We start from the raw sequence: 12747 nt of genomic DNA, 5'->3' as shown, positions 1-12747 counted from the left end.
GCTGATGTTTCTATCTTTCTCTCCCTCTCCCATCCTCTTTCTCTCAAAATCAGTAAAGACACATTCAAAAAATTCAAAACAAAAAATACCCCACAATTGTTGGTTGAAGGAAAAGGGAGTTGAAGTGTCACTCAAGGAAAGAAAATGGCAATATTAACAATTCGTTATTGTAGGCTTAGCCCTGGTACTTGTGCCAAGCCCTTTCCCTGTAACATTTCATTTCATTTCATTCTTAATAACATACCTGTTCTCAGGGTAGCTATATCTGTTTTGCAGGTGAGGAAACAGACTCAGATGCATTTATCCTGGTCTCATGACTAGTCAGATGGTAGAGCCAGGATGATCAGTTTGAATCTTTGCTCTAAATTTCTGTGCTGTGCTGCATCCCAGCGATCTCGGTGGTTGTGATCAAGGAGGATAGTGGCAGGGTTGGGAATGCTAAGGTAGAGACACTCTTTTCCAGGACGAGAATAGAGAACTGCCCAACTGAAGAGGCACAAGAGGGAAGGCTCCTGCCACCAGAAGTGTGACATTTCTGCACCAGAACAACTACAACCAGAGGTGATTTCTCATGCTTCTTCACAGTAGTGTCAAGCCCAGACACCAGTTTATAGTGTGTCCCGAAGGGACTGATTGAAAACAATGCTTGGCACGTCTCTTAACCATGAAAAGCTGAGCTCATGAGCGCAGGCTTTTCCTCGCCATCATTCTGCTTGTATGAGGATAAAGAACATTTTCTCTTGTTTCTTTTATGAGTTAGTGAGGCAGACTTCTTCACCTCACCATAGTCAAATAATCCAGAAGAGAAAGCAGAAAGAAGGCCAAGGTTGCACATGATAGTCTCGTTGAGGAGTCTCAGTCACATCTGGACTAGAGAAAGTGACGCCTCTTTTTCTTGATGAGTGTAGCCAGTTAGTTGTAGGAGAGGACCTAGGCTGACATTAGACCGATGGCTTTTCATTATTTTTTTAGGCAAGAACCCCTTTGTCTTGCAATTACACTTGCAGATTTTTTCCTGTTGTTTTTTTCCCCCTGTATAGCCAACATTTCTCTCTTGATTTAACATTCTGTTCCTTCTTTCCCCACAGAGAACTGTCAACTCTTACTCTTTTTTCCTCTAGAGATCATTTTTGGCCTCACACTTAGCCTTGTACTGTTTTTGTAGTTGAATACATTTCCTTTTTATGCCCTGGATTATCTTTTAGCCCTGAGACTCCTAGATGAATGCAAAACATGATTCCAGAAAACTCTTTACCTTGAATCTTGGTAGGGTTTAAATTGGTGCTCACACCGCCTTAAAAATGCTGAGACTATTTTCAGTTTTGAGTCGTCAGCCTTGCAATTAATGACTGTTGTATTTGAATGATGAATTAATTTGTTTGCAACCAGTAAGTCACTGATGTCAGCCAAAGCTATTAAAGATGAATTTTATTAAGCAAGTTCTGTTGGGACAGAGAGCGCTGCTTTGCCTAGCTTTGCAGAAGCAAACTCCAAAGCGAGCTTTGGCAGGTAGATTTGGGAACAGGCAGAAGGGTACATATGCACACTTGGTTTTCTTTTCTGTTTCACACTCATATTTCTTTGTGCTACCGGGATCGTCATGACAGCCTTATCTCTCAAATAAAGGCTGTTACCTCATCCCTAATTGCTTATCCAAAGGCAGGCGAGCTCTAATTTCTCCGCATTAATAAATGACACCGAAGAAGAACTGCTTTGTTTGCACTGGCTCATGCAGGTTAACCAGTGCGAGCCCCCGAGTGCATTAGGAAACCTCGTGCTGCTCCCACGACCAAGGCGGGCTGGTGTTCACCTCACTCAAGAGCAGCATTTCATTTGTTTACTTTTCGCTCATGTTCACAGCCCTATTCCCCTTTTCCTGATGGAAACACTCGAGTGACCTAGGTCAGCATTTCTCCTGCAGCTGTGGGGTGCTCACTCCCGTCCAAGTTGGGGGGTGGTAGCAGTTGTCCTAAGAGGACGGACCAATGGTTGACCTGGTTTCATGGCTCACTCTCTTGGCTGCCTGCTGCTCACCTTTCCTTAGAGGCTAAGAGGCTTTCTACAAACCTCTGCAGACACCTGAGGGATCTACCAGGCTGTAAGATGGCACCTGTTTCTCCCTTTTGAAGCATAATGAGAAATGGTGTTGTGGATTTCATACGTGACTGTGAGGGTAGACTTGCGGGAGTCAGAGAATTGAGAATGGTTGTTAAGTTCTGAATTAGTTCTAGGACTGTGCTTTCCTGAATAGTGAGAATGCTTTGCTCCTCTTGGGAAACACCATCACCGCTCATTGCCACCTGTGAATATCTCTGGTAATTTCAAGGGCCTGTAAATAAGAACATTTTCAAAGCTCAGAATTATAAGCTTATTTCTTTTCTCTTTTTCTTCTCAGAATGAAATGGATGATGTGCCCTTCTTTGATATCCAACTGCCTTACGAATTAGCAATCAATATATTTCAGTATCTGGACAGGAAAGACCTGGGAAGGTGTGCTCAGGTAAGCTGTCATTAACTAATGTTCAAGATTTACCTACAGATATAATTAAAGTATAGGAGGCTCCTCCGTAATAGAATTTTACTTAACAGAATGACCAACTTTAAAGAATTAATGAATTGGGTAGCAACTTTACTTGAAGCAAAGCAACCTTGAACTTAAAGAATTGTGTTCCACATGGTCACTTGGTGTTTATCTTTTTGTGACCATGTGCTCAAGAGCTCTGTCCTCCCTGCAGTCTGAGTGATGGCTGACCTGTGCCTGTGAGCTCAAGGCTGACAGCTCTGCCTTACTGAGCTAGCCCCAGCTATTAATGTCCTTGCCGTTTTAATGCAAAGATGCGAGCCCTTGGTTTAATCAAGCCAGTCATCAGGTTGGGAGCAGAGGGTCAACCTGGGGACAAAACAGTGAAGTCATAGTTTTAGGCGTATAGTCCAAATTACTCTTTAAACACCAGAATCCCACTTGGTGAGGTGCGAGGCACATGAGACCTGAGACCCACTGAGGGAATTGCAGGTCGCTATCCCCCATCTCATGCTTACTCTGGGGCATGCGTCCATGCAGTGGAATGGTGGGAGATAGCGTCTGGGCCGAACTCTATTGTGCGCATAAATCACAGGGGATCTTGATAAAATGCAAATTCAGGTTCAGGAGGTCCAGGGTGGGGCCCGATTGTCTGTATTTCTAACCGGGGGGATGCCACTGTGGCTTTGGCATGCTTTGAAAGGCAAGGGTTTAGGCCATTAAAATTAGTCTCGTTCTCTTCTTTTTGGTGAAGAGTGTACAATTTCTCACAAGTTAAATATGTATGTAATTGCTGACCATTGGCTTTTCATGGACAGCTGTGTTCCCCAGAAGACACAGGAATATCCATTGTCCATAACTGCCAAAGAATTAATTTGCTTAGTGGTTACCATTTCCCACCCATGGATTCTAGAATGTATTTTACACAAGTGTCTGTGGGAAAGGTTTCAGTAAAATTGAGTGGTGGGAGAACCATACACTAAAATCCAAAGCCCCATCAAGAACGTGAAGTTAAAATATTAAGGTGGTTTGAGAGTGGCGAAAACTAGCCAAATTTAGACTTAGAGGTTCTATTTCTTTTTTTTTTTTTATCCTCATTCGAGGACATTTTTCCATTTTTTGTACAGACAGAGTGGGAGGGAGAGAGAGAGGGAAACATCGATGTGAAAGGGACACATCGAGTGGCTGCCACCCGCACAACCGACCAGGGCCGGGGACAAACTGCAACCGAGGTACATGCCCTTAGCGGGAACTGAACCCAGGTCTCTCCGGACCGCAGGCGGACGCTCTAACTGCTGAGCCAAACCGGCCAGGGCATAGAGCTTCTATTTCTATGGCAGTTCAGTAAAATCACACATAAAACAGGAGAAGTTAGAGAGTATCTGCTTTTATACTATTTCTTTATGAAGCATTTTTTAAAATCAAAATTACAGGGCCGGGCAAAAGTAGGTGTACAGTCGTTCATATGGAAAATAATACAAAAATTAATAAATAATAATATAGGAATAAACTCTGTGTTTCACATACTCACAACTGTAAACATACTTTTGCCCCACCCTGAATTTTTCTACTTAAATAGGAATTTGAAAAAGTCTTCAGTATTCTTGATTGCCACAGTATTATTATTGACAAGTCTTTTTGATGCAGAGTGTAGAAATCTTCGGGAAATTATGGAAGAAATTATTCAAAAGCTAAAATTCACTAAATAAAAATGTACTGAAGTGTAAACCTTGCTCAGAGCCTATCGATTACATTAAGTAAGAGTACCTACATTGTCTTCTTTCCCCTTGCAAACTGTATTTGTTATATTCTAACTTTACACATTGGCCTTGTTCCCAAGAGTTGAAAACAAGGGTGTAGCTGAGAGAGTCCAACTCCTGGATGTCAGCCTGATACTGTGAGCCGGAGTCTTGGAATAGGGTCTAATAGCTAGCTGCTTTCCACAAAGTCAGCATTCGATGATAAAATCTTCATTCTTGACAGGGAGCTGCTGTTTAAGGAATCTTTTCTTTAACATTGCTTTTTGCTCTCCTGCTTTGTAGAGGGCCATGTGGCTTTCACATCTGCTGCTGGTTTTCTCATCCAAAGAGTTTATCAGTGAAAGATAGGATCTAGTTAGTGGAAGAAGAGATCCCCCTTTTAGTACAATGGGGCTGCATTTCAGGGTAGATTGGTTATGCTGGTGAGATTATTCTGCAGGTGTGAACAGTTTAATTTGCAACACAGTAGTCCAATTGTCCACCAGAATTCTTTCCTCTTTGGCCAGTTGGATTTGTGTTATTGTTTTCTTAAACCTCATTTTTAGAGCACATGTATAAAAATAGAAACTATTTTAAACAGAACCCCTAAGGTGGCTCTGATTTGTGAAGCCAGAATATTTTTCATACAGCTGGTGCATGAAGATGACCATGGATGGCCAGTAATGTGTAGAGTTGGCTTTGTTTTTTTAAGCATTAAAATCAAACCACAAAGTAATAAAAATAAGTAGCATTTTCATTTGTTTCTCGTGGTGTTTTTATTTTTGAACCAGGGAAGAAGTCCTTCTGCTGAATAGACCACCCTGCTGCTTTATGGCTGGTTTAGGGGGCTCTCTCTCTGCCCGCTCCATCTCTTTCCTTCTCTTCTCATGCAGCCACCTTGGGATTTCAGTGAGACTGGGCCAGTTACGTGGAATTGGCACCATAAACTGTATGTGTGCCCTTGGAGAAAACCTGTTTGCTTAGATCTTTATGCCAAATTGGTAACTCACTCACAGTAAGGAGCCCTGATTGGGGAGGACTTTTGAGATTTAATTATGCCACAGACTATGCTGGAAAACTGATTTTGCTCTGACTGTGTCTCCTCTCTGCATCTACTCTCCTTTTCTACTTTGTGAGGCTTTCTGCTTTCAAATCTAAAGCCCGGCCACGCTGGTGGTTCCTGTGTGTGCTGACCTCTCTAGCTCCATGCTGTCCATAGATGTCCCTCGAGGGACCTAATGTCTCTGTGGGAGTGCATTGTGCTAAAATATCTCGGAGTGTCTTTTAGTAAGCAGTTATGCAATGGGTAATTCATTGAACAGCTTTATTGTCTTACTATTTATAATTTTATGTTCGTTTTATTGTGTGTACACACAGGATGCCTGGCACTTTGAAGGATAATATTTTTAAATGAATAACAATTACAAAATTGTCAATTTCAAAACTATGAAATTGTTTGGTTTTTATGAGAAGGGAAAGTGCACTGTTATTTACTACATGAATGATTATGAAAAGTAAAGGTTTTTAGGTATTTACCAACATTCATTTTTAAAAACTTAATTATAAATTTGCAGGAAGTTGCAAAAAATAGCAGAGAGGTCCTGTGTACCCTTTCCCCAGTTTCTTCTGTTGGAGGAACAGTATCAAAACCAGGAAGTTGGCATTGGTGCAATCTATGGAGCTTATTCACGTTTCACCAGTTTTCCATTCAATTACATGTGTGTGCATTTAGTTTTGTGCAGTTTTATCACAGGTGTGGGTTCGTGTGACCACAGCGAAGACACAAAGCATTCATCAACACGGCTGTCTTTACTGCCCTTTTATAGCTAGTCACCTGTTTTCTCGCCCCCGTTTCCAACCCATGGCAACCGTTAATCAGTTCTCCACGTCTATGATTCTGTCCTTTTTAAATTTCATTTTTAACATATATTTTAGTTATGTGTATTTCCTGATGTATAATTTTAGAAGTTTAGCTGCTAGGTAGCAATAGCATGTTTTTTCAGGCAAAAGGTAGAAAATTGTGCATAAAGAAAGCAATAAAGAAAAAGAGGCAAGATGTGGAGGTCTAAAATGTAAGATTTATAGTAAAATTGGTACTCAAGAAGTAGATATTATCAAAATAAATAAGTAATTCTGTCACTAAAACTAGTATATTAGATGATGATATTTCAAGTTTCAAGGAAAATGTGATCTTACTATTTTCCCAGATGTCCAAATAGGAGAAACTAGAAGTTGAGGTTTTATCGTTAAAGATCTTAATGAAGTCTTTAAAAGTCGGGATTCCATAGCCAAGCGCAGCTACATTGATTTTCATAGCAGAAATGATTCTTAAGAACTGTCTTTGCTGGCAGGGATCTCTTAGTTCTTAACTCTCAGCTTGGCTACCAGACTTCTCTCTCGAGGAGATTTGTGTAGGCCTGAGACCCAGGTACCCTCAGGAGTGTCCTTGTACTTCACCAAATTGCAGCGCCTGCCTCCTTTACATGGGGCTATGGAAAAGCAAATAGCTCTAGAAGAAAAGGCAGGGAGCTGGATGAAACAAGAATGGCAAAGTAGTGTTGATGATCGTTTCAACCGAGTGCTGGGTGCTTGAGAGTATACTCTTTATGCTCTTCACTTTACTTTTGTGTGTTTGAAGTTTTCCTTATTAAAATGTTTAAAAGAAAAAAAAAAGCAGAAAGCAAGAGATTGTATTTGAATAAGAACATCAGAGCCCTGGCCGGTTTGGCTCAGCAGTTGGAGCGTTGGCCTGCAGTCCAGAGAGACCCAGGTTCGGTTCCCACTAAGGGCACGTACTTCGGTTGCGGTTTGTCCCCGGCCCTGGTTGGATCGTGTGGGTGGCAGCCACTCAATGTGTCCCTTTCACGTTGATGTTTCTCTCTCGCTTCCTCGCTTTTCTTCCCACTCTATCTGAACAAGAAATGGAAAAATGTCCTTGGGTGAGGATAAAAAAGAGAACATCAGAGCTTCCTGAGGGCAGCACATGCTAGAAGCTGACTTTTGAAAATACAAGCAATTCAGTTTTGTAATGTGTTGAATTTTTTAAAAAGTTAAACTTCTTCTCATTCAGTTATTTAGAGGGCTTGCTGTGTGCCATGTACTGTTCTAGACATACAGAAAACAAATAGCAAATGGCAGACATTAAAGCTCCCTTATCAGTAATTACATTAAATGTAAACAGACTAAGTAGTCTAGACAGTGAGTACTGCAGTGAATAAAAACATTTAAAAACCTTTCTTTCAGAAAGCTTACTTTTTTTTTTTTAATCCTCATCCAAGGATATGTTTCCATTTATCTTCACATAGAGTGGGAGTGGGAAGGGGAAGGAGAAGGAGAGAGAAAGAGAGAGAAACATTGATGTGAGAGAGGCACATCGACTGGTTGCCTCCCGCATGACCCTGACCAGGGCTGGACACTGAACCTGCAACTCTTTGGTCCATGGTCTGACGCTCCAACCGCTGAGCCAGATCAGCCAGGGCAGAAAGCTTACATTTTATGGTGATAAGTGCAGTGGAAAAAAATCAGACAGTAGAGGTGATGTTGGAGTTCACTTTTAAGTGGTTGGGAAAACTTCAGAGAGAAGGTGACCTTTGAGCAAAGACCTGAAGGAGGGAAGAGGAAGCTGTGCAGGTCTCCACAGAGGTGATTAGCAGTGCAAAGGCCTTGAGCTGTGCACACCTGTGTCTGAGGAACAGCAGGCAGGTCCCAATGCCTGGGTTGTGGAAGGCTGAATAATGTCCCCCCAAAAACGTTCATCTCCTAATCCTTAGAACTTGTGACTACGTTACTTTTATGGTAAAGAACCTTTGCAGATGTAAGTTAAAGACTTTGGGATGGGGCGATTATCCAAGGGGGTTCAATGTCATTATAGAGCTCCTTATAAGAGGGTGGCAGGAGGTTGAGGGGAAAGAAGATGCTGTACTTCTGGCTTTGAAAATGGAGGAAGGGCCTCAAGCCAAGGAATGTAGGTGGCCTCCAGGAGCTGGAAAAGCTAAGGAAACAGATTTTCCTCCTGAAGCCTCCAGGAGGAGAGAGAGGAGAGAGGGAAGGGAAGGGGGGGTCAGGGGGAGAAAGAAAGGGGAGAGGAGAGGGAGAGAAAGAGAAACACTGATTTGTTGTTTTGCTTATTTATGCATTCATTGGTTGCTTCTGGTATGTGCTCTGACCAGTGATCAAACCCATATCAGGATGATGCTTGAACCAACTGAGCTACCTGGCAGGGCCAACACCTTGATTTTAGACTCTTGGCCTCCAGAACTGTAAGAGAATAAATTTGTATTGTTTTAACCACTAAGTTTGCAGTAATTTGTTAGAGCATCAGTAGGAAACTAATGGAGGTGTAGTGAGCAGATGGGGATAAGAGAAGGAGAGATGGTCAGAATGTGAAAGGCACATAATCCATTAACAGAACTTGAACTTTTATTCTAAATGAGATGGGAAGCCATTGATGTGTTGTGAGCAGAGGAGTGACAGGGTCTGACTTCCATTTGAAAAGGGATCATTTTGGCTGATATATAGAGAATAGGCTATAGCGGGACAAGGACAGCAGCGGGGAGACCAATGAGAAGGCTACTGAAATCATCCAGATGAGAAGGATGGTGATGTGGACTATGACTAGACCCGTGGAAATAGGTGGAGTCAGGATTGCTAATGGGCTGGTGGAGGAGTCAACAGACACTCCAGGGTTTGTCCTGAACAACTGGTGGATGAGGTGGCTCTCACTGACAAGGGGAAAACAGCGGGGAGGTCAGTAGTTGGATGTGAGGCTGGAGGTGGTTCTGGGTCCAATTCTCGGCTGAGGATCTAGATTTGGAAACTGTCATCACATTGATGGTATTTAAAGCCAGGAAACTGGACGAGATCATCAGGGAAGTGAAGTGTAGACAGAGGAAGGGCATCAGGGACTGAGTCTGGTATACCACAGTGATTCCAGGCCAAGGACATGAGGAGACTAAGGAGCCATTACCTGTGAGGCAGGAAGAAAACCCAGAGTGCATAGTGCCCTGGAAGCAGGGGCTGAAGGTTTTCAAGGGGGAGGAAGTGATCAAAGGTGTTAAGTGCTACTGTTAGTGAAGTAGGAGGAAGATTGAGAGATACCCATTGGATTTAGCTATTTGGAGGTGACTGATGACTTTGACCAGAATCAGTGGCATGGTAAGGGCAAAAGTAAGTGGGTTTAAGAATGAATGGGAAGAAAGGAAACTGAGATTATGAGTCTGTTCCTCCTCGAGTAGACTTGATATATGAAAGTGTGACTAGAACAATGACACATTTCCCCTGTTGTGGGCCTCACCGGTAACCCTAATCCAGGCAGAGTTAATAAAGTAATTTTTGAGCCAAGGGTTTTTTTTTTTTTTTTTTTTTTTTGGTAATGCTGCAATTCACAGTGGTGCTATAAAGCAAAATGCTGGAGACACTTTTATTAGCAAATTCTTGCAGCTGAGGCTCACTCAGTGGGACTCTTACTGGGCAGAGCCATTCCAATCCTGGTGTATTAAAAAAGACCATTAGGCCTTTGGAAAATTTAGGCTTGTAAACTTGCTAGATTTAATATAACTTAAGAAATCCAAACAGTTAGATTTCATTTGGGGGAGACTCTTTAAAATTTACTTCTGAAAGTTTAACTAGGTCTTTTTCGTGTTGATATTTTTTCCCCTCCAGGATTAAAAGAAATTCTTAAAGCCCATAATTCTTACTCTCCTTTAAAAGAAGGAAAAAAGGTGCCCTCCTTTTATAGTTTGCTAAATAAATCGTTGGCACATTTCTGCATTTAATACCTAATTGTAGGTACAGTCCGATCCCTTTTTGGAAGTAATTCTCACCTCTAGATTTTATAAATCCCTCAAAGAGATTTATTGTTTGTTATCCAGGATTTAAACTTTATCCTGAATATTATTTTCTGCAGAATAAGCCCTGTGATCTAGGGGTTAGTGGTGGAGAGGTGCACTGTAACATCAACATTTTGTTCAGTTTTTCATCCCCTAACCCTGTTGTACAAATTTCAGATTGTCACTTAAGACGACCTGGCATTTTCTTTGAAGCTGATAATGCAAATTTGTTTTCAGGTTCCAAAGTTTTTAAGGTCTGATATATTTGAAATTTCTTGACAATTTTTAGTTCCCAATGGAAACTTACCCAGAGTGTTTAATGAGAATCTTCTAGTTTGGAATCACTGAGCACTAACTGGACTCTTCCAAATTGCTGATGGCCCACTGGCTCCATCTAACAAAATACAGCCTTGTAGCTATTTTTGGACTACAGAATGACAAAGATTGCCCCCTCCTTGGGGCCAGTCTTGTGATCCAACCTGACTATAAGGGCAGAGACCAAAACATTTTCCTCTGGTCCATGGGAAGTCACTCATGTGCAAAGGTATTTTGGCAGGTTGAGGTGGAAAGTGGATGAGAATTGCTGTTCTTAGTGCCCAGCATGTAGTTAGCACCCAACACATGTCTTAATTGATGGACCAGTAACCCTTTTCAGTGGTTTCTGAAGTGTTTGCTGTAGAGCACAAGGTTTTTGAGACACTCCTTATAAAAAATGTTCATGAATCAAATAAGTTTAGAGAATACATCTTCTTTCTGCTCCTTAGAGATATGTACCACATGTCAGTCTATTAAAGTAACTTATTAACACCCTGAGGTTGCTCTACTGAGCATGCTTTGGGAAGTGTTGGTCTATGTAATGAAATCATGACTTACATATATGTGATCTCTTAGAAACTCTGAGTCTTTCGTCTAACAGTTACATTTCATAATTTTTACAAAACAGGCTTATGTATTCCAAACATCAGAATAAAGTGCTCTGTGCTTAGTTACACTCTCTGCCTTTGAGAACCCATGAGGGTCTCTGAATATTGGCCCTTATCTTATACTATAACCTGGAATTCCAGGGGTCTCTTAGAAAAGTACCATGCTGTGGAACTATTTGTGGCCTGGCTTCATCACAGCTGATGTTAGTCAGTCTCTCTCTGTGCTTCATGCTTGCCCAGTGCTGAGACTCACTCTGGCACAGACAGATGGACAGACACCACCCAGTGTCATGTACAGGCTCAGCTGAGGAGCAAACATGCCAAAAATAAAACCACGGTGTTCTGTCCAGTGAAAACTGGAACTCCAGTGTTATTGAGTCATTATACCGTTTTTATTGCCTGATCACTTGTGATCAGATGAGGGTTTGTCTCCCTGACTCCGTCATGGTGAAGATGGAGAAGTGTGGGATGACAGTGTGGTTAAGTGGATTTGTAACTGCTGCTGCGACCATGCCCAGGGTGGGCTGCTTAATGGATCCTTGTCAGCCTAGGGGGAGTGCTGCAGTGGTTTGCCACAGGCTCTGTCCTCAGCCCCATTCTGGTTAACTTTTTTTTTTTTTATAATTAAGATGTGAAGGCCCACAGACTGTATTTTGCAGATGATCTATAGTGTGGGAGAAGTAGCTAATGCAAAGAATGGCAGACTTGAGATGCAAAGATGATGTGAAATGCTGGGTGAAGGTTATGTGTGCAGTGAGCTGGGATTTAAAATGGATAGAAAGTTTATTAAGTTAAGAATTCAAGTTTAAAAAATACTGTGGAAGTAACAGAACCATTAGTTCACTAGCCATGATGGTATTATCTACAAGTGAAATAGCAAATTTGTGTCTGATAAAATCCTTCTGTTCATGGCACTTGATGGTCCATATGTGGTGTATTGTTTAGTCCCAAGTAGAGGAACACTGTAGATGCTGCAGTATTAGGGTAATTCAGAGGTAATGGGAACTAGTCCTGTGACAGTTAATGGAAGGAAATGGGTAGTATTTAGACAGTGAAGAAGCAACTAAAGAGAATGTGATGGCTGTCTCCAGACATTTGAAGAGCTGGCAGGTGGAAGAGGGAATAGATTTATTTTTTCAAAAGGGCAAAAAATCAGGACCATAGGTGGAATCCATTTTTTAACCATTGGAAGGAAGTACTTTATAATAGAGTTGACTTGCAGTGAACCAGACTGATTCAGGAGGTCAGCTTTCCACCAGAAGCCTTCTGCCGGCCAGGGATGCTGCGAGGAGCCATCTGCGATGGGGAAATGTGCCTAGTTGACCTCTAAGACCCTCTTACTTTTTCAGTTTCTAAACTATTGAAGACTTAAGCCAGTGAAACCTTCAGCATTAGAGTATGACACTTGGTTCAGAAAAGTGACAGAAACCTTGCACTTCTTTATGCTACCTGACCTCACTTCTGATGCTGTGAATTCCATGCAAAATATCCATGCCTGCAGAGAAGGTGACCTAAGTGATGTGACTGTCACACTTAGAAGCTGCATGCTATCATATATGCAAAAACGTAATTAAGGAAACCAGAGCTGGAATGTACCATTGTTGGTCAATGTTGCTTTGACATACTTTTGGTTGAGTAAGATATTGTAGTAATGATTATTTTTAATACAGCTTGCTTGTGATGGAAAATCAGAAATTTTGAGACAAATAAGCTGAATTCTTGGATTCTGATTAATT

General features: G+C 41.7%; 1 protein-coding gene across 1 annotated transcript in view; it reads left to right on the top strand.

The window, feature by feature from the left end:
- Nucleotides 1–433: 433 nt before the first annotated feature.
- FBXW8 (F-box and WD repeat domain containing 8) overlaps nt 434–12747 on the top strand; it is a 104837-nt gene continuing 92523 nt past the window's right edge. Inside the window, exons 1-2 of the mRNA XM_036276245.1 lie at nt 434–561; nt 2396–2500. Of these exons, the coding sequence (XP_036132138.1) occupies nt 2402–2500 (99 nt within the window). The 5' untranslated portion in view covers nt 434–561; nt 2396–2401. The remainder of the gene's footprint in view (nt 562–2395; nt 2501–12747) is intronic.

This window comes from Molossus molossus, unplaced genomic scaffold (assembly GCF_014108415.1).
Source record: "Molossus molossus isolate mMolMol1 unplaced genomic scaffold, mMolMol1.p scaffold_m16_p_22, whole genome shotgun sequence".
NCBI lineage: Eukaryota > Metazoa > Chordata > Mammalia > Chiroptera > Molossidae > Molossus > Molossus molossus.
This window is presented reverse-complemented; position numbering and strand designations above follow the sequence as displayed.